This window comes from Aplidium turbinatum, chromosome 7 (genome assembly GCF_918807975.1).
Source record: "Aplidium turbinatum chromosome 7, kaAplTurb1.1, whole genome shotgun sequence".
In the NCBI taxonomy this organism is placed as follows: Eukaryota; Metazoa; Chordata; class Ascidiacea; order Aplousobranchia; family Polyclinidae; genus Aplidium; species Aplidium turbinatum.
Genome location: NC_137478.1, coordinates 29607247 through 29634168, shown reverse-complemented (window position 1 = coordinate 29634168; position 26922 = coordinate 29607247). Strand labels below are relative to the sequence as shown.

Below are 26922 nucleotides of genomic sequence, written 5' to 3'. Positions count from 1 at the left end.
TCAGGCTTCAACTTGAGATGACAAGGTTCACATCAGCTCTTCATCCATCCCTTAGTTACACAACAGCATTGTTAAGGATTTTTTAAGTGATAGAATTTCTCATAATTTGTGTTCGAAATGCTCTCAGAAACGCATCAAATTCCACCTAAATTTTCTAGGGGAGACCCCCGTCGTTGTTTGTGCCGGGCTGATCACTTTGCTTGAATGTCAATGCCATCGCCCCCCTAACGTTAATACATGGATCCACCCCTGTTGCTTCCCAAGACTTCCTTGGGTAACGGTTCCATCATTAGAGACACATTTTACGGCGAGATTGACTTCATTTGATTCCTCAATGGAAGATGCGCAAGCAAAGATTGAAATCGACAAAATTGCAAAGAACATAATAGTTTTCACTTCTATTAACATTTCTAGCTGTAAAAATGGTCTTAATTAGGATGAGGCAGGCTTTCAAAAGGGCCCTCTTTATACTATCAGATAAAAGCGAGAAACTTGCTTGTGAAACACTGAAAATACACTTCAACATTTGGAACACTATTAACTATAGGGGGAGGGGGGTTAATCGTATTTTTTCCAAATTTAAATTAGCTTTGGTTTTAAGATACAACAGTACATTCTAAGACCTCTGGTAAAAAACTTTGAAATTTCTAATAACACACCCCTCCTAGCGTAGATATTGCTTTTCGCTTAAAATTGCCTTATATTGTATGGACGTTACTTTTTGTTTATGGTAACATTTTTCTGCTCTTGGTTTCATCGTAAATCACGATAAAGTGATCATTTCGATTTGTGCGCATAGCTACGCGCATGCGCAAAAGCGTGACATAGGCTAAATGCAAACACTAGTTCGTGTGAAGATGGTTATACTTTCAAGTCGACGTAAATTAATCAAAACCTATCTTTAAAATTAAAGTCGTATTTAGCTTGTTTTGTTGTGATAACTGATGAAACGTCTTTGGCTTCTGTCTCCAAAAATTTAGTATTTGCATTTTCAATTCAAGCCCTCATTCTGAGATTCTCCGTTCAATTTCTTCTTATGTAGCTGTTTAGTATTTTACAAAAACAATTGGAAACTTCAGGCTGACAACTACTGCTAAGGAAGCTTCTCAGCAGCAAGTTGTTGTAATGGAAGGTTGTCGACGCGAGGTGGTTGTCGAAATGTCGAGTAAGTTCTATCAAAAGGACACTAGACAATGCGCTAATGCTGTGAAATGAACTTTCAGAAGGTCTTTCCTTAATGCCCTCACAATGTACGACATTGCACTTCAGGCAAGAAAGGCAACATTAACGAATAAACTGTTTTGTTTTTCTTATAAAATCTACCGTATTCCTCCGATTGTTTTGTGGCCTATAAGCAAAATATGGGGAGCTTTGGCTCTGGCATTTGGTTAACCTATACACCTGTAAAATATCGGCCAGCTTCACCCTATTTTCATAGCCCAACCCAACCAGCTATGGGTAGCAGCCTCCTGATTTTTTTTAATGTCTTGTTGTATCGAAAATCAGGGCTACAGATGAATTTGAAATATTTTGTTAAATAAGCTCCATCTAGTTCTTTTAACGTGTTACAGGAGCTCTCTACTCTCGGAGTTGCGACTGAACCGTTTAACTGGATCGCTTCTCCGCTGACTGTTTTGTTTGTTTTTTAGAGGAGATAAAAAAGATATTGTAATCTAGATAGGCTACACTAAACGCACGGACCCACTGAATCGGCAAGAAAAGGAAAGGACTTCGCTCAGCAGTGGCTAGAGGGCTGGCTACTAGGCCTACAAGCTGAAAATGATGATGATGAATAAATCTAGAATGTAGATTTACATTATTATTGAAGAAAGAATTTTTTTTTGCAGTCCGCTTATTGTAATTGGAGAAGAATAAAAAGCTCTAACATTAGCAAAAGGAGAAATATATCAAAAAGGTTGGGAACCACTGTCATAGTGGCCTATGGCTGTCCTATGACCGACTGTCCTTCTGATTGGCAAGTATTCAAATCAACTCACCCGATAACCCAACGGGTTAAACTGTCAACTTTGCAAGCAAAGAAACAGCAAAATCAAGCGGCTATTTCAACTCTTGAGACATGTGCTTGACCAACGCACTTTACGGACAAGAACCGCTCTCCATTCGAGCAGAATCCCATAAATCTCATAAATCAGGGATCACCAACTGGCGGCCCGCCACGCTGTATCGCTGCGGCCCGCGGAAGGTATCAGCGTACAAGTATAACCAAACATACTTTTCTTGAGGAGTTAAAGAGCACAAAGGCAAAAAATACTTTCCGGGAAGCGTATTTTCGCTTTGCATACGATTCCACCGATCGACCAAGCAGATTATAGTTCTATAGGTGGGGGTTGCTTAAAGTTATTCCAATGCGATGTCCAGCCACACTGTCCCAGTGGTTGATTAAAACGTCTGTTTTCGAATTTCGAAAATGTCTGTGAGCATAGAGTTGCTTACTTTAAGTTTGCAAATGTCATGTAAACACTACTGTGCGTTTCACAGTTATTGTGTTTCACGAGCAGTGTTCTCTTTGTGTAAGTTTTTGTTGGCAAAATAGGTCAGTGTGCCAACTCAATTTATAATAAATTGGCAAAATATTATATATAAATTTAAAGAATTTTTCTGATTGTATTATGAAAATATTAACTTAGTACTGCAAAATATATTTTTTTAAAGCAATATGGAACGCTTCACGATTTTGGGTGTCATCCTTGCGCAAGGGCCATGCTAATCTTCTCTGTATCGTTCCAATTTTAGTACATGTACTGCCGAAGCAAGTATTGCAAAATGTTGTTAATCAATAAATTCTTGCCACGCTGATAAGCATCGCAAGTGGTGACAGTTGTCTATAATAAAAGAAAGACGGTTTTATAGACTCTCACAAAAAGGATGAAAAACCAACTCATTGCTTTTTTAGAGGGAAGACTGTTTATGAATTAGGCTACGATAGAATTACAATTTTTCGGTGATTTCCACAAGCGTTTGTTTCATGGTGCCTGGTTTCTTTTTCCTTGTTATTGGAGGCTATTTTTCGCTGATATGTTTGCAGGTCACTATTATTGCCTGTATTGCGATGTGTCAAACATTTCCTTGTTTACTGAAATTGTTAATTGCAACATATCTTTTGTGAAGCAAAGTGACAACACCACTCTTGCTTGGCGATGAATATTCTGATGAAACCGCTCGCCTCGCTATAAGTGCGCAAAACAAGTGGCTTCGTTTATTAAGCATTCTTAAAAAAGTCAAAAGTATTGTAAAAGGAGCTTGGCCTGGCAGTAGCGTTGTTCGATTAATTTTGTTGCTGCGGTATTCTAACATAAATATGAACAACATGTAGGCCTAACGCTGGATACTAGGTACGAAATGCGTTCTTTTCTAGCATAAGAGTCAACCTACCTAAAATTTTATTAATGCGGCCCGCCACAGCTCTCTTTAGTGCCAAAGTGGCCTGCATGCAAAAAAGGTTGGTGACCCCTGATACATGAAACCAATGTCATAACAACTAAGCCTGCTATTCAATTGTACATTTTATTGGTCTTATGAGAGTATGTGGAAGTGTTACAAAATTCTACTATTCCTTCTGTTGGTTTCATTGTAACATTGGTTGACATGGTGTTATTCAACACAATTAAAGTGGTATCGATCATTTGCTTACTGTGAGACATTAAGTTTAATGACTAGGAAACGACCACACATAACCATCACAAAATTTAAGAAGCAGCATTTGAATTGTGCGAAATCACAAACAAGCAACACAACTACAATTCCTTACGTTTTGATGCAGAAGAGTACCTGTAAAGTATACATGTTTTTAATGTTTAAAAATACAATGCTTGTTCTGAAAACAGTTTTTGAGTACTTGTTACAAACAATCAGGTGACAAAACATGGTCAAATGAAGCAATTTACATTGAAACTTTATCCAAGTCTTTTCTCACACAATGCGTTGAGGATGCGGCTACATGGAAAATCATTAGAACTAAAATCCGTTCTCTCAGTCTCTATAATATGTCCACAATCTTCATTACGAGCGTAATCGTCCGGCTGTCCAGCATACCAATGGATGTTTTCAGAAGTCGCAGCCACTTCATCGATCCACACGAAGGTTCCTTCATTCGCGATGTCGTTTAAACCAATCCAAGGTTCTGTGTTACCCAGGATGGCACGAGCTATCATGCTAAACATAGGTTATCGTAAGCTTAAATGAAAAAAATAAATAATAATATACTTTCAATGCAATCGTAGCGAAATCAACCATATAAATTAGCCTACACAATCACAACGAAAACTGAAAGTTTTGATAAATGATAAAAATTTATTAAAGAAATTACAGCTACTGTACTTCGCAAATGGAGCATTTTTGATGCAAAACTCAGTGAAAAGGTGCTCAGTTTGCGCAATTGCGCCTTGTTGGCCATTTTCTTTCTACTAAAACTATTTGGCAACAAACATGCCAATTTTATTTCTTTTTTCCTTTAAACGAAGTAAGGAGATGATGAAGCAAATGTTGAACGTCAAATTGATTAATCAGCTTTCAAATGCAAACTGACTCATTTTATGCACATAAACTATTTTACACAATAACGCTATTTTGCACTCAATGGGTATGAAATAAAATATTATTATTATTACACAAATTACAAAGGTACATAAAGCACGCCAAACTCGTTTTTTGTCTAAACTTTATTTTTCGTAATATGTCTGTCATATTCGCGCCAAGTTTGATTTTGTACGACTTTAATTCCATGGCTTGGCGAACTGATGGCGATGAAACATGTTTGTAAAAATTTATTCAGCTTTGCTTCCTAACTAAGGTTATGGCAACTGATAAGGCATGTCTTGTCAAAAGATATTTAAAACAAATAAATCAATTGCGCAAAGAAAACTTTTAGAACAGTGCTTCCCAAATGGTAGGTCGCGACAAATTGGTGGGTCGCGAAGCTATTTCAGGTGGATCGCGAACTGGTCGCGAAGCATTTCTAAATGTTACTAAATGTTAAAATTTTATAAAAAATTCTGACGTTACTATGGATCTCAAAAGCCGCAGATTGGTTTTGAACAGTAGGCTACTTCGCCAACACCAGGGGCTCTATCCACTTTTAGAATTCGGGGAGGTGATTTTTGGACAGTGGGCTAAAATCGTCATAATCATTTCAACTTCTGGATGGCTGCGCCCCCCATTGCAGCATCAGCTTCTTTCTGATTGAAGCACAGGGTTTCCAAGTCGTTACAAGTGGCGGCTGGTGCTGCTTGTGAGCAGTGGAGCTGCAAACGACTTCGCGGGAGGTCTTCCCCCAGAAAAATCGCATTAAATTTGGTGCGTTCTGAGCATGTTTTTACCCCAAATTTTGAAAAAATGCATTCATAATTTATTGAAAAGTTCATGTATCCTTAACCTTTATTTAAAAAAAACTAACAATATTGCTTTGGAGACAAACATTACTAGTATTGAGCTTAGTCTTGACTAGCCTAGACGTTGCATACAAGGTTCAAGGGATTTTGAAATGCCCTATAGCAATTCCTATAACCTGTTGAATACGCTAACTCTACAGCTAACACTTGTATATTCATGGCTCATCGCTACTCTGATAAATAAAACTAACTTTAAAAAGTCTGTAAAGTTATTCGGTTAAGTGGGGCTGTTTTCCATGCCCCAACAAATTCAAAAATTGCTGTAAAATACCAAAAGAGGTGGAGCTTCAAGGATAATTTTTAGCCAATCAGAGCGCTTGAAATCCAGAATCTCGGGCTGCAAAGAAGTTTGCCCAAAATTGGTGTTGCCAAACGAAACTTTTAATATTTTAATATAGTTTCGGGAGAGAGTTTGCTTTTTTATACCAAAGACAGGCAAGACACAACAATAACACTGGGTTGAGCATTACAACAGTATATTCTATATTTACAAATAGTTCAACATTCAAACGTCTTCGACTTAACTTAAGTCCTCATCAGGAATCTGTAAATATTTATAAACTACAATAAATTTCACTTTTTGACAGTGACTACCGTAACTAACTAACTAAACAACTAACTAAAAGCATCGAGAAACATGCAACGATTAAAAGCAATGGAGTGGAAAACATACAGACAGACGAAAAATTACATTAAGAAAAGGCAACTGCATAACTAAGTTACAAATGAATTTGCACCACGGGGTACGTGATACAACTAATAAATATTGAGGAGAATGGAGGCGCCACCGGCAAATAATTGTTTGTTTAAATTTGTTTAAAAACGTGAAACATTGCTTGTCCACTCCGTTTGTGGGAAAAGAATCCAAATCGGACAGTTTATGAAAAATAAATTTGATGTGGACGTTTTTCCTGTTTATAAAACATTTAAAATTAGTTCGTATTTTCAACTAAAGTCCCAGACGCCTTCGTCTCTCTGCTCAAATGTCGTATATTGTTTTACATGTCCGTGTGATTCGGCATTGACGTACATCGGTATGTCCACCAGACATTTGACCACGAGAGTACGGGAGCATCTGAACTTTAGAGACTTAAAGAAAAGTGCCATCAAGGACCATATCATGGATTGTTCTTATTGCACAGATCAAAAATTCTCTGCTGACTCATTTAAACATCGCCTCTTGTGAAACGTGCACTGACAATGTCTCGATCGACCAATTTAAAATCATTTCTCGAGGCAGATCTGATTTTCAGACTAAGATCATGGAAGCCTTAAGAATCAAACGTAACAATCCATCTCTCAACCGGCAGTTATTCGCCTGTGGCTCATCGTTCCTTTTGTGTGTGTTCTAATTGTTTTTGTCCAATGCCTGTAGTTTACACCTCACGTGATCTGTTTCCCACCGTATAATTTACTCGCAATCATTCTCGTATCATTTGTTCAGTTTGTGCTTTCAGTCCAGTGTCGTTACAGTTACAGTGCATAGTCAAATTTATCTTACGATTTTTCATTTTATGTATTGCAGATTTAATTCCTGATGAGGACACACGTACGTGTCGAAAACGTTTGAGTTTATTTTATTTAATTATGTTATATTTTGTGTGAAATAAAGTATGCTAAACCCGCTAAAGTTACTATGTTTTATTTCTCTATGGTTCAACAAAGCAAACTCTCTACCAAAGCTTTATCATTTAAAATTTCACGCAAAGGCAAATCCCAATTTGACACAAAAATTCAGGAAGCGCTGTTAATCAAACGCTACAACCCAAATTTAAACAAACAATTATTTGCCGGTGGCGCCTCCATTCTCCTCAATATTTATTAGTTGTATCACGTACCCCGTGGTGCAAATTCATTTGTAACTTAGTTATGCAGTTGCCTTTTCTTAATGTAATTTTTCGTCTGTCTGTATGTTTTCCACTCCATTGCTTTTAATCGTTGCGTGTTTCTCGATGCTTTTAGTTAGTTGTTTAGTTAGTAAGTTACGGTAGTCACTGTCAATAAGTGAAATTTATTGTAGTTTAATATTTTAATTTTCGATCTGCAATTCTTAAGTGAAAAAAGTAACCGGGTCGGACAAACACAGAGAAAAGCATATTTTCCCTCTTCTCTTTCTTTCAGGTGGGGCTGCAGCCCTGCAGCCCCATGGCACAAGCCGCCACTGTCACAAGGTATGTTTCGGAAATGGCATTTTTAGGTAAGCAAACTGGTAGCCACTTAAAGGCATACTAAATGAAAATTTCAAAATGGAATTAAGCATTAAAATGAGTAAACTGAACATTCAAGAATACATTTCAAAAAAAATTACCGAAAAAAATTTGTTTTCAATGGCGCTGGTAAGGCCCAAAGTCCAATGTTTCATTTATTTTCATTTTTTTCAAAATGACCAAACAGTGCAAACACTGCTCGAGAATACGTCACTAAAGACAGCAATAACAAAAGCCATGTTACCACATCTAATGTTTTGAGCAAACTGTCTGATGTTTTGATGTTGAAATGTGTTATTTTGATGTACATACATACATAGCCTACAGTCAAATCCCTCGCAGTAACAATTGTTGCGCGATTAGCTGATTGCTGTAGTCTTTAGTGACGTAACTGTACAGTCGCACGCTTCGCTGCTCAGGCCAAATCTCGTTTTGACAGCTCTGACAAAAGCACGCGCGGAATGGTGGTCAGACCGCAATGGGGCAAAATTTATTGAAAATCGTTTTATGGTAGCATGTTAATCACAAAGAACGTGGAAAATCGCCAAGTCAGGTTTTTCCTTTAGTATCCCTTTAACAACAAATAATTCTGCCACTGCAAATGAAAACTCGAACCAATCATGAACTACGTTTTCCGTGACGTGAAAAAGGGCGAAAAGAAGATGATACAAAACAAATCAAGTGCTGTATTTTCTATCAGCTGGTTGGCTTAGGGCAGCGGTGTTCAACCTGCGGCCGTCAATGAATTATTATGCGGCTGTTAGGCTAACACGTAATTTAATAAGCATGTGTTGGTGGCCATGCCCTGTTCTTGACATAAAAAAATGATTTCATTAAAAAAATGAAATGTATTTTAAATATTGTAGTCTACAGGGATATTTAGAACTACTGGATACTCTTGTAATTAAGTTATACATAATATTTCAAATTTTAGAGCTTGAAAAACATTTTCATCAAAAATTTTTGTAGGCTAAGCTCTATTGTTAAAATCGTTTTGAGACAAAACTTTTTCCTCAACCCAATTTCATTGTATCGGTAGCCTACATTGCATTATGTCCTTAAAAAGAAAAAGAACAGTAGCAGAGGAGAAAAGGGTATTCAATTCCAAATGGGAGTTGGGTTATTTCATGATCGAGACGGCAGCGCATACGTTAAAGGAGATAATGCAAAGCAGCATTTTCGTCGTCATATGTCACACAATTACGCGAAATTGGAAGGCGAGTCAAGAAAAATCTGTGTAAAAAATTGAAGAATAGTGTGCGACAGGAGACATCTTGCATGTCCAGTTTCATTCAGTCGACCAATATTCGCTGCGAAGCTTCTTATAGAGTCGCATATCATTTTGGTGTACTGTAGAGCAGTGGTTCCCAACTCATGGGTCGTGACCCAAAGTTGGGTCGCCTGATAATTTTTTTGGGTCGCTTGTTTTTTAGGCATATTGTAACTTGGGCGAAAAAAATAACAATAAAAAAAATTTAAAACGTGATTTGATCCATCACAAAACTGGAAAATATAAACACAAGTCATGAAGCGTTTCATGTCGAGACATCGGAAAGCTTTGTAGCATAATCGTAGTGCAAGAAGTTTTAACAGTTTTCGTTTTTATTATTGTTATTATTATTATTATTAAGTGTAAACCGAACAAAAATTTCAGTCACAAATATAAATTAACTTGCCAAAATTACAGGATATACATTGTAACGTGCATTATATGTCACGAACACGATGTAGGACAAACCATGACAAATTTTTCCACACGTTGGGCCACACATAGTCTGATGTGGTAAAACGCATCAAAGAAAAAGCCCCAAGTGCTGTATGGACTCATTGGTTTCCCCACAGAAGGGCCTTTGCTGTAAAAAAGCTGTCTCAAGAGCTGCAAGAAGTGTTGAATGATGTTGTGAAGTGTGTAAACTTCATCAAAGCAAGTCCACTAAATCGGCGTTTGTTTTCGTCTTTGTGCACTGACATGGATTCTGATTATTATCAAGCATTGCTGCTGCACACAAAAGTGCGATGGTTGTCACGAGGTCGTGTCCTGAAGCGAGTTTGTAATTTGCGGGAGGAGATTGCTATCTTCCTGAGGCAACAGAACTTGTGAGATTAGCCGAGAAGTTTTTGCAAGAAGATTTTAACGCAAAAGTTGCTTACCTTGCTGATATATTTAACTCTGTGAATTTTCAAATTCATCTATGCAAAGCAACGGTTTTACGGTGATTGATCACGCAGCAAAAGTTTCTGCTTACTACAAAAAACTCATATTCTGAAAAAGTTATGTCACCAGAGATCAGTACGATATATTTCCTCAGCTAACGCAGTATATTTGTGGCAATGAAGTTGATATTAAGCAAACCATAATTGGACACCTGGAACAGTTTGCCAAAAAGTTTGTGCACTACTATGGAGAATCTCTAACACTTTATAGCCAAAATGATTGGATAATTGATCCATTTGTTGGAAAAGATCTGCCTCAACTTCCCATCTATGTTGCAGAACAGTTTATGGACATACGACAGAAGCAGCAAATCGTATTTCTTTTGCGTCCTTCAAAGACAAATACCCCAAAGATTCTGCAAACATCCACTTTTGGGCTTCCATGTACAAAGAAGTGTATCCCACAGTTTCAAATTTAGTGATTCAAAAACAGATTCTATTTGCAACAACTTGGCTTTGTGAGACTGGATTTAGCGCCATATGTGTGTATTGAAAACTAAACAGCGAAACCGGGTGGAAGTTAAAACCGACATGCGGCTATGCCTAAGCAAAATAACGCCTCGATTTCAAAAACTCACTGACAGCAAGCCAGCACAGATATCCCATTAGTGATTTGATATTAGATAACATATTATTTTTGGAAAAAGTTACTGCTTTGTAATGCTGTTTGTTTGCAACGCAATCTTGTATGGCTTTTAAAATACTACAACAATTTGCTTGGGTCGCAAGATTTTACCGAACTGAATTTTTTTTTTAAATGGGTCGCCTTAAAAACGAGTTGGGAACCACTGCTGTAGAGGAAAGCCTTATTCGGATGGAGAACTCGTTAAGCGACGTCTCATAGACGTTGTTAAGTGCATTCATCCTGGTAAGGAAACTGCTGACTACTCTTCAATTGCTCTCTCGCGTAATACAATTCAACGTCAAGATGATATCGCCAAACAGTTGACCCTCTGCCTGCAGACAAAGATTAACAAAGAAGCAACTTTGTTATCACTGGCTATTGATGGATCGACGGACATAGCGACTATGACTCTGACCAGCGGCCGTGCTTTATAGAATTAATCTGAATGCGGCCGCAATAGCAAAAAGGTTGTGCACCCCTAGCATAGGGGTTAAGGTTAGAAAGTAGTCATTTCATTAATGTGGGTTCGATTCTCACAACTGCTAACTTATTGCTCTTTTTTCTTCTGTAGCCTAATTACCAAATAAAGTTCAAAACAAGGACTAACTCTCTGGCTGAGTGCGAGAAAGGTCACAATTGGACGGTAGCCTCTTATAACATGTTCTGATTGGTTGGCGGTGTCATTCTAGTCATTTTCAGTGGCAGAATTTTTTCTTGTTAAAGATGCTACCAAGCAAACTAAGTTAAAACACAGTGTAGCCCAAGGCGATCTCTATAACAGGCCTGGACACCACGCGCCTCCAGTCAAAAACTTGAGGCGGATGGTATAAATACACATTTTTTCATTAAGACTACAAATTTTTGAAGTCAAGATATTTTCTGCTAAGCATGGGTCAATAGCAACAATTTGGGGTAATGCAGGTTGTTTGTGACATCATAATGATATTATATAATAGAAGATTAAAACAATGAAAACTATTAATACTACAAAAAGTGCTCAATGCCAAGCAAAAAGGCAAAGCAGAGCGAATTAAATCAAATATAGTTATTACTATCTAAAGCCTTTACAAATTGTTTCACCTAACGGATCATCAGAAGGTCTTATTCAAATCTATTTGAATAAGACCTTCTGATGATCCGTTAGGTGAAACAATTTGTAAAGGCTTCAGATAGTAATAACTATATTTGATTTAATAGAAGATTATAATATTTTGTTTAATTGATGCATATATAATATATACCTTGTAAATGAATGTGCCTTGCTTGTTGGCAGCACAAGAAAAACAGAGAATAACACAAAACCTTGAAACTACTTTAACTTAGCCTATTGCATTCCACATAGAACAGGAACAACCAAATTTTTAAGTACACAAGCACCTATTAATTAATGCAACAAACTTCGTACCTCAAACACGTACCTCAACAAAAAACTTCGTACCTCAATGTCTCAAATCAGAATCAGTAAATTAACCATATTAACCATGTTTTAGACAACAATGCCGACTTCAGGGGCAGATAGGATAAAAAAATGTTGTGAAAAGAAGAAGGCTGCAGACCTAGAATAGTTTAAAAAAGACTAGAAATTGAAAGTCCAGAAATACAGGAACAAGAGAAAAATAAAGGAATCAACACTTGATATGGATGAACAGCATAAACTGAGAGAACATAGGAGAGAGTATGAAAGGATAAGGAAAGCAAAACAGAGGAAAGCAAAAAATTCAAATGAGCATAATGCAGAAAACACGACAATACCAATAACACCAACATCGCAATATAAGACAGATTCTGCAAGAAATATGGCTATTTCAAGAACGAGAAAAGCACTTCCGCAATCACCGAGAAAAAGAAATATACGAGAACTTGGTGGTAGTGTGAAGCGGGCGGTTTATGATCTTGTCATATCCAGATTCTTTTGTGATTGCTGCCCAGGTCAATAAAGATTCTAAAATCAAAATCATAAAAACTACTAAAGATGAAACTACAGAAATAGTAAAGAAAGAGGAGTGGAAGGGAAAAGTTGATGCAGAACTTGCCTTGGATGGAATTAGAAAAGCCCATCAAATAACATTAGAACAGCAAGAACCAATTCTAAATTATCTCTCGTCAACAAATCATCAAACTACTGATTAAATAATTAATGTTAAAGGCTATAGTTGAGGAAGAAATGCTGATCGCAGAAAAATGGGTAAATTGATGGTTGTTTCAGGTGTCCCGAAGTGTGACGTCACAATTTTAGTTAAAACAATTACTAAAATTGATCTTTTTGTAGAAAAACGTTTATTAAAGCAAAGTTCATCACCAGCAGATTTCAAAAATGATTTTACATTAGAATTTATTAATAAAGAATCATAATGATGAAGTCAAATAAAAAAAAAATTGTTATTTGTCTCGTAGTGTAACAAATGATTTAGCCCATGAGCATAGATTGCAAACATGCCCCGCTGGTGGACATACAGAAGAAATGTCAATTCCCTGACGCAAAGCAAGCTTGGTCTTGCTTATTGACAGTTTTTCGGAGACCTGTTGAACATTTATAAAATATGTTCCCCCACAACCTTATCAAATAATTTCTCAAGAGGATCTGTTGAAAACTCACTGAACATAACAAACTTATGATCTGCTGATAAAAGGCTTCGACATGATCAACTAAACCTAAGCAGGTATGATGAAAAGCTGAGCTTGTTAAACTGGACAACTGTTGTACTTGTTTTCTTTGTACTCTACCCATACATTCAACTGAATTAGCCAACGGTGTTAAAATCACTCAGCTGAATGTCATTGCCAGATCTTACAACATCTCTGACTGGATCCTTAAAGCACAAATTAGCTCCTAGCCTCCAAACCCTTTCGCATTGACAATCTTGCAAAACCGAAGAAACATTTTTATGAACTTATTTTTGTGTTTTGTCAACCAAGGTTTGTTTGAAATTGTTTCATAATGTTTGAAAAAATACCTATTGACTTGGTTTCAATCACAGATTGTATCACCAATATGTGAACAGCACTGCTCAAGTTTATCGATAATAATGATGATTGATCATATTGAAAGTCTGCGGTTAAATAATGAACCGGTATCATTATTTAATAAGAATTCGGGACCGCCAAAAAATACTTAACCATAACAGTTAGAACAGTGGTTGCTAATTGTTTAGAATTATATTGAGCTTTCCAAAAAATCTTTCTTCCGTGGTAAGACATAGGCTACTAAGCTTGACATAGGCCTATATTTCGTTTATCAAAAGAAATACCGTACTTGTTTCTGGCGATTCTGCAATGTATCTAAAATAGTTTTTAAGTTAAAACCTTGCATATTATTAACTTTTGATGCAATTCTAGTAAGAGCGCGCTCTCTCTCTCTCTCTTCACTATCCTTGGGTAAATGATACATTAAAATTTGTTTATTTCCATCGTAACCAGACTATATCCAGTAACACACTTTCTGCCCAATAACTTATCACTTATCACATTAGGGCTAGCGGTGTCTCTAAACTACAAAAAATATATATGTTACTTTCAAAAGCACACAATTTAGACTAATTAGCTTGGATTCAATTTTAACTCATGTAGGCTACTAAACATATCTAACACACTAGCCTGCTGGCTGGTGGCTACTGCAGCTTTACTGCCAGGCCAGGCTAATCTAGTTCACACATAAAAACCTCAAGTTCTCTAAAAAAACTGCAGTGCCTAGTTTAAATTTATTGTTATTAAGCATATTTAGCTCCCTGAATAACAATGCACTCGCAATAATCAAAAGCTCTTTGTGTGATAACTAAAAACCTCGCTTGAACCATCCGCCTCCAGTTTTCTACTGGAGGCGCGCGGTGTCCAGGCCTGTTATAGAGATCGTCTTGGTGTAGCCTAAACGCCTGGCTCGTAGTTCAGGGTTGCCAAACCAAAAAATCATATTGAAATGAGATAAATCAAATATTGTTATTACTACCTGAATTGATTTAATTCGATCTGCTTTGCCTTTTTGCTTAGCATTGAGCACTTTTTGTTGTAAGTTATTAATAGTTTTCATTGTTTTGAAATGAAATATATATTCATATTGAAAATTCATATTGACAAAAAATTCAAAATGTGCTAACAGCGAAAAATTTTTTTTTCAAAATTTGATCAATAAAATATCACAAAACCATTTCAAAGCCAAATGAGTGGGGGGGGGGGGTGATTTTGCATTGATTACCCCCCACTCCAATTAGTGGGGGGTGATCACCCTCCCTTGGAAAGAGCCAGTGCCGGTCTTTGGGGTGTACGAACCGTGCGATCACACAGGGCCTGCAAATTAGGGGGCCCGCAATTTACTCAGAAAATGCAGTAATTTTTGTCAGTTCCAATAGAAAAATTCAACAAGTGAATTCAACAAAGGAATTAGCAATAAGAAAACATAGAAAAACAACCTATTTCGTCTCTTGATCATTTCGTACCCCGAAAAGATCGAGAAAAAAACAACTTTAGCCGAAGTCGCTGATAGGAGTTGTCGCAAACATTTCAAAATTTCTCTCGATCTTTTCAGGGGACGAAATAGGTCGAATTCGATTTTGTTGACAGCGGACAAACGTGTCCAGTCTGAGCAGCTATTTCGGCGGACAAATTAAGTCTCACCGCGGACACACCAGATTTAACTTCGATCGTCATGCTTAATCACTTTATGTTAATAACTCTTCACTCTGAAAAGTCTTCATCAGACCACACCATTCAAGAGTCAAAGCGCCCTGTAGCTGCCCAATAGGCCTACACAACATAACTGATTAACTTCCACCGAACGAGGTCGTGTGGCTACTTGCGTCACTATGCTCTGGGCAGGAGTCGGAAAACTTCTGCAATAACGTTACTGTTTTCTGCTGTGCAAAGTTTCACTAGGCTATTATCCTTAGGTTTATTTTTGCGTGTCATGTGAGCGAAAGTGATAGAGAGCAAGTACTGCAGGTTCATCGTATTCATTCTCACTTATAAAATTTTTCCTGGGCCTTTTCTTTCTTACTGTCAGGCCCGGATTTAGGGGGGGCATAGATAGGGAGCAGGTGCCCCGGGCCGCGAATTTTTTTTTTTCTCACGACATTTCTGTCTCATTTACATATTTTGGTAAAAGTTTGTATTGAAACCGTGTGAATGCAACATTTCCTCGTTGGCACGGTTGGTTCAGTGGTTTCATCATCTGCCTAGTGATCGTGAGAACGAGGGTTCGACGCCCGTCGAAGTGAAACTTTTTTATTTCTTTAAATTAATTTTGCGGTGCACAAGAGCTTTTTAAAAAAGTAAGGTTAGGGAAAGCTTATATTTTATCATCATTGCAGAATTTCATTGGAAAATAGTTATTTCGCAATCTGAATCAACCAATCTCTCAAAACACTTTCGGAAAATCTTTCTTTTAGAGTGACTAGAATCAATGAGACAGAAATGTCGTGGGAAAAAAATTCGCGCTCGGGCCCCTCGACTTTTGAAGGGCCACCCTACGTGGAAAAAATGTGATTTTGTGTTATTTTTTCTTCCTTTCAGCCTTTAAAGTTTCTGCAAAATGCTGTGCAGTGCTGGATTGATGCTACTGTAAACGCAGAGGTGGTTTTTCGCGCCGGGGGTGCAAAAATTTATTTTGCAAGGGGGCCTCCGGATCTAAAAGTGCCCCGAGCTCCCCATCAGCTAAATCCGGCCCTGCTTACTGTAATACCAAAACTTATCCTATACTCGTATTATCTAATTTTGTAACCAACCTTGCCTTATCATTATTACTTGGAGATCAAAGCCAGACATTGTGATGTAACACTTGAACTAAATTGCGCTGATTAGTGTAGAAGTAGGTACTTCCATCCATTCTTAGCGAAGAATTCACCATTATTATGCTGATTCAATGTCATCAAACATTGAAGCAACCTAAAAATCCAAAGCTTTTCTGCTTAAATGGAAGCTAAGGTATACAGCAGTGATTCTCAAACTGTGTGCCGCGGCATGCTAGTGTGCCGCCACAGATTCTCAAGTGTGCTACGAATCTTTTTTAAATTTTGGAAAAGAACTGTATAAATATTTAAAATAAGCCATTCAGACAAGCATGCGACTTAAAAGCGCTTCAAAATCCTTCAATAGATGATAAATAAGCACATGTGTCGATGAAACCAATTATGGCATTGCCGATAGAGCAGGGTAATTGCCACGTCACTATTGGGCTGCTATGTTAGCTATTCGTAGGGTTACCATATTTGAAAAAGCAAAATTCCGGACAGTGCATAACTATTTTCATGAGACCATATATATGCGCTACCGAAATGCTAAAGCTGCAAACGTTGTAGCCTACGATACTCATGCTAAAGCGCCAGCTATACCGAAATTAAAAGTATTGTCTTCTGTCACGAGCAGAATCTCACACCAGGCAGGGTAAGCACTCTCTAAATATAGCTACGAACCGTCACTGAAAAAAATCTCAACTTCAGAGTGAAAAATAATAATGAGAATTAGGTTGTGCCGAAAAAGGAAGAACAGCAATTACATGCTTAAAGCAAATTAAAGACACGCTTGTAAGTCAAGTCACTACAAATTTACTCTTCTGACCATGCATATTTTTCTGAAGATCTAATTCTCTTCAATAAGGCCTTGTGTGGTTTCAAAAATGAGAAAAATTCACTACAGCACATATCTTTGAAATTATATTGAAGAGTCAACATGCCTTTCATAGTCGCAACGCTCAACTTGTTTCTTTCTTTAGTCCACTGACTTTGCATCAGTGAAAAGAGTCTCTCTACATTGGCATTGTGGGATGTAACAGCAAAGAAAAACTGTACAATCCTTAAAATTTCTGAGTGGCGTGTGATGTTTGTAGACTGATCGAAATATTTGCACCGTTTCTTATGCGTTGGCAATTTCATAAATTCTTCGTCCTGTAGGTAACTTTCCATAAACTGCTTCAAGTTACAGATTTGGTCAAAGCACTTTGCATCGTCCACATCAACCCCTTTACCATCAATCAGATATTCCAGGCAAGGCTCTACATTTTTCCAACTTGGTGTCTCGTTCAAGGTCGTCCATTTGAAACAAGCAAACTTTTCCATTGGTTTTATCCATTTGCACAGGTACTCCAAGCATCTCTCATAGAGGTTTGCAACTTTGGAAAGAAAATTGTTACATTCATCTTCATATCCCTCTTCTCTTTTTCAACTAAAAGCCTTTTAACTTTCAAGGACATAAAGTTTTCATTCTTCCTTTCCACAACCACCTTATGAACCAGCTCCAAATTTTCTAGCACTTCTGCAACGGAATTGTTTTCTCTCTCAACTACTTGAATACGTTCATGAAACACGGACATTAGTGAGTGCATATGCCAAAGGTATAACTCGCTCATTTCATTCTCAAAGAACCGTTTAATAACTATTGGTGGATGTTCTTGTGACAAAAAGTAGGACTTCAGGGGTGAAAACATTTCTAACAGTCTTAAAATTCCAGGAAACAAGGAGAGCCAGCAAGTCTTGCTATGAGAGAGAAGTCTCTTGTATTCGGAGTTTGCAAATTTACAGTATTCTTTCAGTTGTTCAGTTCTAATTGTGTAAATAGAAAAATATTGATATATCTTATTGATATTATTTTCAATATCGATGTTTATTTTTTCAGCCCCATGATGGATACAATTGTTCAAAACGTGTGCTGAACAGCCAACCCCAATCAATGATGGGTTTAACATTTTCTTCAACTTTGCAAACACAAACAGATTACGACACATGAAGCTAAACAAAAAAGACCAGAATAAGCCAAATTGAAGCAGAAATAAACTAAAAACTTTGTTCGAGTGAAATAATCACTGCAACGAACCGAATACCTGACGTAAAGTATGTTAAAAAAAACAAATTATAAACCAAAAAAAATAAAAAAATAAAAAAAATAAACCAAATCGAAAAAAAATAAACCAAACGGTTGCAAAATCAACCAAATTTGATTTTAAAAAGACTAAAAAGGTAACACTGACTTCTAAGTGGTAGGCTAAACATCATTGATAAGGAAAACGCTCTGTTACATCATAATTCCGTACAACCTCGTAGTAAAAAAAGATGCACACGGTACGAAATAACAATGTTCTGGATTGGCAGTATGCACACTGCACAGTACGATTGCAGATGCTGTAAAATGAGCTGGCTGAGCGAATTTTCTAGGACACCCCTAATTTACAGGATTATTCTCGCAATTTTATTTCCCCCAAAACGCCCATCATAAAATTCCGGATATTTGAGCATTTTTTAAAATTCCTCCCGGACGCAAAATTTAACCCTAAATTCCGGACATGGCTTTTCTGTTTTGACTGAAATTAAAAGCTGTAAACAACGAGAAAGACTGCTTGGAATTGACGATGAAACTTGGGTATATGTTTGTCAACAATGCAACCTCGTTTCAGTCGAAGCTTATATTGGTATAAACAAGCACATCCATCGCATTGACACGTGAAAATATTTTTTTTTAAAGCAACTTTTCTTCTTTTGTAAGTGTGCCGCGTGCGTTTCATATTTTGTCTAATGTGCCACAAGCTGAAAAAGTTTGAGAACCACTGGTATACAGTTTTAACATTTTCTAGATGCGCCCTAGAATGTGCTGGAAATTATATTCTCAACAATTGTTCGTGCTATGCAATCACGTCAAGGTTAGAAATGTTTAAGGATTCAACCTATTTCGTACCCCGATTTCAGGGTGCGAAACCGGGTGCGAATTGTTCAGGGGACGAAATAGGTTGCATCCAGACTCAACATAGAGACATAGCTTTATTTCTGAAAAATGCCAAAGATAACATGATCTTGTCCTTTTGCTATGCCACCGGACAGCACCATTTTACAGTAATTTCATACCCAAATTTTTGTTGAACATGTTCTCAGAATGCCTCAAATTCAAAGTAATTTTTCAAAATTTTCTGCGGGAGGCCCCCAGATCCTCCGCCGCTAGGTGTCGCTTCGGAAAACACACCACCAGGTTTCGCCCACCGACCGTCAAACCACCCCCCTTTCCCCTTTCAAAATACCTAGCTACGCTACTGAATTGGATCATTGTCATTGGGGCCCGCAAAGCATATTCTGCACAGGGCCCGAAATACTCTAAGACCGGCACTGGATACTGGATAGAGCCCGTGGCCATCACTAATCTTCACTTCATTTGTTGACTTTTCATGAACCGTGCACCCTGTTTTCTATTAGATCGGGAAATTATTGCATTATCATTACGTAACAATTATGCAACAACTTAGCAAATACGTAACAATTAGATGTGTGTGTCACATTAATTATTTCAGTAAGTAGGCCAGTACTAAAGATGCCATAATACTGTAATAATGTCATATCTCAATGTGGGTCGCCCAATAAAACTTGCATTGAAAATGGGTCGCGCAATAAAACTTGCATCAAAAGTGGTTCGCGAACTGAAAAAGGTTGGGATGCACTGTTTTAGAGCTTATAGTTTTTTTCTGTTTGCACTTACAGTCGTGTAGAAAAATCCCTCACTCCAACAGTAGCCAAATCCCCACCCATACTTTGACACAGTGTTCGACTCTGTTGCCAATTCTGCTTTGATGACGTTAGCAGATACTGGTATCCATTTCCTGGTGCAAACCAACCTTTGTCTGGTGAGACGTTTTCTGCGAGTCGTTCTAAAATAAAATTCTTAGATTATTATAAGCTGTAAGAAAACCAAATTACTGGTAGGCTATGCCCAAATATAACCAAATTGTAACTCTACAAAACTAAACAATGTCTTAGTTGTAAAAAAAGGTTGAGTGATCAATTAGCACAAGATAAGGGATGGTCGGCTGGACAAGCATTGTGTAAAGTCGTGGTTCTCAAAGTTAGCTCCGCGACGCCCTGGTGCGTCGTTCGAATTTTCAAAGGGCGTTGCACAAAAATTAGGTTTCCTGGCAAAAATAATCAATTATAAAAGCTAAATATCTTTACATAGCCTATGTATGATCAACTTCAATTTCAAGGCAGTTGATTGTTGATCAATGCTTACTTTAGAAAATGCAAACATCAATCAGCAGTCCAGTAGCATTTACAGTTTTACCATGACTGTGATTGGAATGAGATAATGTTTAAAAATGAAAAGAGTGAGAAATTCTTTGTACATAAAAAGGTCGCAAAATTCTTTCTTCATTTAAAAAAATCCCTAAATCAGCATATTGATCACTGATTTTGGCCAATTGTGTCCCCATATAGCTTATGAGTGACATAAATAAATTACCGTATATGTAGGCCTAGGCCTATAACATCAATCGTCATTGGTGCGTCGAGAGTTCAGCAAATTCTTTTAAATGCATTTGTAATAGAAAAAAAATTTGAAAACCGCTTTTCGTTACAGGATCACTGCAAGGTTATTGATACCTTCAAGCGCTTTAATTCTTTGTTTAAGCTTCACTATTTTACTAAGATTGCAAGTACAACTTCCAGTATCTCCTTTCTCTCCCTTGGCACCAACTGGTATCGGAAAACAGATTTCATCTGATTCGCTGGAGGAACAAGTGCAAACAAAAAATAAAACCAAAAAAGTTGCAATAAAAACAACAAATTTCATGTTTATCGAAACTCTGTAGAAATGCAAAAATAACATATGTGAGCTTTTTAGAAAGGTAGAAAAGTTGCACTCTACTATAAGCTCGACATGGAAGCTATAAGTGCAACCAATAGGCTACAAATAGAGCAGCACTGATGAAGTAAAAAAAAATGGGATATCTGCCTTCCACCAAACATTCGTTCCATACGTGACCACGGACGTGGACATCGTTTATTAAAAGTCTGCATACCGATGAAACTGGAGTGGGTGGATATTAATGAAACATTTTATTCATGTTCTTTTAATCGTCTTTCCTCTAACGCAGTGGTTCTTAACCTTTACTAACCTGCCGAACCCTTACGCTAATCTGCAAGCTTTCGTTGAACCCAAAATTTTCGCTGAATTACAAAAACAAAAATCTACCATATTTAATAGTAATACATACTGTATCAATGAGACTTCTGCTGTCGTTTGTCTGACACCAATAGTGAGATTCGAGGCTTTGTCTCGGAAACAGCAATTCTCATGTCATTTTCGCATGCAAGCCAGTTTCGTTTTTTTGCTTTAACATTCACCAGAATAGAAAACGCATCCTCGCGTAAATAAGTGGTTACGATTGGTAGGAAAACTTCAGGAGCAACTTTTGTAATGAAAAGATAACTTTCCATTTCTTGGCAACAAAACGTTTGAAGATTTGTTGTGTTGAAGTTTCTTTTTTGCACCTCGCTTTCTTGAAGCTCGATAATGTCATCAAAGTATGGACTGTTTATATCTGTAGTTGTTGAAAAAAAATGAAAGGCTTCTGCCGTTCCATGCAAAGAGCAAACGTGAGGAAATTCATGTTTTAAGAAAATGAAGTTTTTCTTACCGATTGTTTTTACAATGTTACGTAAAAATATTTTTTTTGCATTCTATGTTACATGCAGATGGCATCATTACATCACGCGTCAAACACACAAATGTTTATTTAACATCACGAAGCCGCAATCAAATTTCGGCTGGCCAATCTTTTCCAAAAATAATCGCTATATGCCATGCAGTAGGACGTGCGTTAATGTTTCAGAAGACGTTTGCGTCAAACCCATGAAACAGCTTGGTCGAACCCCAGGGGTTCGGTCGAACCCTGGTTAAGAACCACTGCTCTAACGCTTTCTAACATACACCATTTCACAATGAAAGAAATTATCCTTTCGTCTAAAGTGTTTCCACTTCTCAATCATTGAAAATGTGTGATGGCGAAATAAAAAAAGTTAATTTTAATTTTAAACTTCTATGAATCCATCGTGGTCTTCTTTATTTTGCCATCACACATTTTCATTTATCCTTATTGATAAATTTAAAAAAAAAATTGTGCTTTGTTTATGTACATATGCCGATGCTTGCCACGCATCTGAGCTGGTCTAGATGAAAACCCAACTAACTTCTGGCAAGCAAACACCTGCTTATATGTCTGGTCCAGCCAATGAAATACTCGAATAAGTCCACATAGACACTTCATTGACCAATCAAATAAATGCAACTACGAAAGTTTATATAATTTATCACTCTGCATTGAGTAATTTAATCCGACGCTGACGTGACATCCTCCGAGTAAATCATGAATGGGTCCGATATGTTTACTAAAGCTCCAACGTTTATAAAACGAGCCAACAACTCAAACACGATATCGCCGATCATGAAACTCCGATAAATGATCGGGGGAAATAACAAAACTATGTGTATAGTCTTTGGGCTACGCTTCGCATGCATTTCCGAGGCATCAACATTATTTTCAGGAAACCACCCTTTGTTTATGAAATACTAAGGTGCTTCGATGCTGTAAGTCATGTATAGTCTTACCAAATCCAGTTACATGAAGTTGTGTATTGTAGCTGGTGATATGCGGTTGTTACATTCTCACATTATATATATAGTGTGGAATCTGCTCTATGTTCAGAGATCTAACTATGGAAGAAAAAGTGGCAAATATAACTCTTCCGGCGACTGCTGCAGTCTTACCGATGACTACGAAAAAAGCTTTACAACAGTGTGATGAAGATGTGTACACAATCGTACACTTTCTTCTAATAATACTATTAACCTTGCCAGTCAGCTTAGCATCAGCCGAAAGAAGCTTTTCATCTCTTCGGTCGTTGAAAACCTGGCGGAGGAACAACATCGGCGACAAAACACTGAATGGATTGGCCTTACTATACCAGCATCGGGACATTTTAATTGACACAGACTCCGTGATACATCGATTTGCCAACAGTAGAAACCACAAACTTGACTTTGTGTTGTAGTCAAAGGTACGGCACCTGTTAGTATTATCCGTACCGACAAAGTAGCCTTTTTATTTCCGTTTTATTTGTGAAGTCCACAGAAATAAGCTGTTTCTGTTATTGTTAGTTTCTTTCTTTGTGTGGTACAGCAACCGTGCAATCGTGCAAGACATGTTTTAAGGAAGACTATATCCTTTGGTCGTCATTTCACTATGTTTAACTACCATTCTATATGCCACGATTTCTTTCTATCTCTTATCAGGAAAAAGACTTGGAAAGAGTCAATGACGTAGTTTAATGGGTATAGCCGAAAAGCAGTCAATTTAATGTCGAATAGTTCTACTAGTGAAATGATAATGAAAATTGTTGAAGGACTTTAACGAATGGTTCAGCAATTCAAACAACTTATTCAAATTAGAAATTATAATAGCATCAACTTTGCTTTACTCGTATTCAATAGCTTCAACTCTCGATCAACAATAATTACAGTTTATACTTGTCCGCAAAGACGTTAAACTAGCGCAATGAAATTCCACGTCGATATTGTTAACGCAAGTTTCTCCACGTGTTAATTTTATTCGTAGGCCTTTATCCATTGTTCGTTCAACCGTTTCGCCACTGTCCAAATTGTTTGCTCCACGTTGGCAGTGATTGGCGTTGGTTTTGCAATGCCATCGCTGTCAACGTGGAACCTTTTTCGTTATAAATACCAGTTCATTTGTAGTGTTATTCATTCTCAATTCAAAAGTTGTACTGAAGAGAGCTAAATGCTCGAAATCCGGATATACAACAAATTCATGTTGTGTATGAATTGGAATTAAAAGCGAATTGAAGTTCATCTGGTCCTTTGTCTCCATTCATAGAAGTTGAGCATACGCTGACGACGAACAATAATCTTTGCGTCTATTGCCAACTACCACTACTGCAATAATGATCATCTCTCATAATAAACTTATAATAATAAAAATCATAATAATAATGATTACGCATATTACACCACTATTTATAGAAGGTTGTTCGGTCTAGTAACTTCGAGAAAGCTACGTAATGTTACATCATAAGGACTCATTGTTCTGTCAAGTTGCACTAAACGTAAACAAGTCAAGTTTAAGGAGGTTTCCAGATTGCCACGTAGGGTAGAAGGTTCTAAAAACACGCTACCCAATAAAGATTTCGTAATCAAAGATCTACTGCTAAACATCGTGATGTCGTTATGACAAACGACACCTGGCAATTGTGAAAAACAACAGAATGTTCCAGATTTGCAGGTTACAGAATGTTCTAGAAACACATTACATAATAAAATTTCGCAATCAAAGGTTACTACAGGTCCGATTTCGTAGATAACCGATAATAACACATCGCTCAGTGAACACCACAATCAAAAAAGTAGCCCGTCGCGAGGCTTTGCACATTGATTGTGACACTATAGTTTTAATGTACAAATTGTAGTGTTTCGCTGAGCTAAAAGAAAAATTTACCATCGATAAAATAGCCTGTAGTGGCGATTCTACGGGGGGGTGGAGGATGACCCAGTGTTTTGACCTCAGTCTGAACTATAAATGCGGCTAGGTTGTTCAGGCTTCAACTTGACATGGCAAGGTTCACATCAGCTCTTCATCCCTCCCTTAGTTACACAACAGCATTGTTAAGGATTTTTTAAGTGATAGAATTTCTCATAATTTGTGTTCGAAATGCTCTCAGAACGCACCAAATTCCACCTAAATTTTCTAGGGGAGACCCCCATCGTTGTTTGTGTCGGGCTGATCACTTTGCCTGAATGACAATGCCATCACCCCCCTAACGTTAATACATGGATCCACCCCTGTTGCTTCCCAAGACTTCCTTGGGTAACGGTTCCATCATTAGAGACACATTTTACGGCGAGATTGACTTCATTTGATTCCGCAATGGAAGATGCGCAAGCAAAGATTGAAATCGACAAAATTGCAAAGAAAGTAGCAACTTTCATCTTTATCAACACTTACAGCTGTAGAATCAGTAACAAAGGTACTCTTCTCTCTATCAGATTAAGACGTGAAACTTGTCAGAACAGGCAGCAATGAAAAGAAAACAAGATATCGTGTTTAATGCTGACACTTATGTTGCGAGAATTGGTGCAGCACTGACAAAATCAATGCGATTTCTAAATTTGTCACTTGCTAAAACGCTTTTGAGTATTCAGCAACTCTAATTGGTTATCTACGTATTTCGAATGCTAAAGAGGTAGAACAACATCGAGTAGCCTATATCTTGATTTTTAATTTTTAAATGCATTTACCTCCAAGCTTATGTAACTTTAAAAAAGAAACTATCCATTTTCAAATTACTTTTGATACTCCTATTCAAAAGCAAAATAATTTCTTCAAGAATTTAACGTTTTAGAATAAAATTAATTTTAGGTTAAGTTTTAAAATTGTCAAACAGATATATGACGTTGTCATTTAAACCTTGAACCGATAAATGAAATTGTGGAAATATTTCCGTTTGTTTATGAGATCAAGGAATTCTAGCGTTGTTTGTTCCAACGCAACACAATTCTCTTACATTGTTATAGCGTTGGCTAAAGTTAAGAGTGATTTAAATGGATTTTTTGCAGTTGGCATAATTTTGTGTTTTTCATTTTGAGATATGGAAATCATGCATAAAATGCGGTATAAATAGAAACGATAATGAAGCAGAAGAAAAGTCTAATTGACTGTGTCGATAAAGGCTGCCAAGTGAACTTTTCGAAAAACAGCTTCGAAAATTTCCCAGTCGCAATTCCATGTCAGCAATAATAGGATGATTTCAGCTTATTCCAAGCTGATTTTTGCCAATTTTTAAATTATTGTGTCTTCAACAAGCATTTTAACTTGTTTGAAAACTCCCCATCTAGCAACACTACTAATGGCTGCTTTGATTTCTGCTTTCAGGTTATATAGCTTATATTTCTGCTATTAGGAGGCTACTGACTTATCATCGTTGAGCAAAACAATTGTTACTTACAATTGATTTACCATCAGAACAGCGAAGAACGTGATGTCCCTTTAGTTACGTTGACATTATGTTGATGTCCGACCCGTTGCTCAGTGGTGAAGTACGTAACTCAAGGTCAAGCGGCGCTGGTTCGGCTCTCGGGAGCTCAGCGTGCGCTTCAACCACGCATTTCAGGACTGCTGTCCATTCAGCAACTCCTAATAGATGGAATAATTGCTCTGTGGCAACACTTCTACAACAATCTGAAACTTCACTCAGTCAATCTTGGTAACCGGGCCTGCGTCAGTGGTTCAAAGCCTCTACAAGTATGTGAAACTGCCAGAGATAACTTATCAAAGGCTTTGTCAGTCCGAGGATAAAGATTCAAAACCAACCTACTATGTCAATATATGAAAAATTCAACTAGCATTTGCAGCTTGCAGTAAAAGTAATACCAATATCATGTTGTTAGAAATATTGCTTATCGTGTGAAAGGATTTGCTAACGTTTAACAAAACACTGCAAAAATGCTAGTTTCACGTTAAGAATATGACAATTTATACACATTTTGCAAGCGTTTGATTACAGTAATTTTTCAGATCATAGATTAATTTTACTGAATTTTTTCCCAACCGATGATGTAATTCTTTAAACTCAAATCTTCTTAACATTATAAAATAATAGTGACTATTGATAACAGTGTAATGGTGCAGAAATATTGTGTTGGCTGCGAGTGCTGCATG

General features: G+C 37.2%; 1 protein-coding gene and 1 non-coding gene across 2 annotated transcripts; both read right to left on the bottom strand.

Moving 5' to 3' along the window:
- Positions 1 to 2671: 2671 nt before the first annotated feature.
- Positions 2672 to 2778, bottom strand: LOC145774932 (U6 spliceosomal RNA). Its single transcript, XR_014290104.1, has one exon. It is a non-coding gene; the product is annotated as a U6 spliceosomal RNA (small nuclear RNA).
- Positions 2779 to 3514: 736 nt separating this feature from the next.
- LOC145774547 (perlucin-like protein) lies at positions 3515 to 20981 on the bottom strand. The gene is made up of 3 exons (XM_082585811.1): positions 20792 to 20981; positions 19896 to 20064; positions 3515 to 4173 (listed from the first exon to the last, which is right to left on the bottom strand). The coding sequence occupies exons 1-3, from the start codon at positions 20979 to 20981 to the stop codon at positions 3915 to 3917; spliced, it is 618 nt and encodes a 205-aa protein (XP_082441937.1). The 3' UTR covers positions 3515 to 3914.
- Positions 20982 to 26922: the final 5941 nt, after the last annotated feature.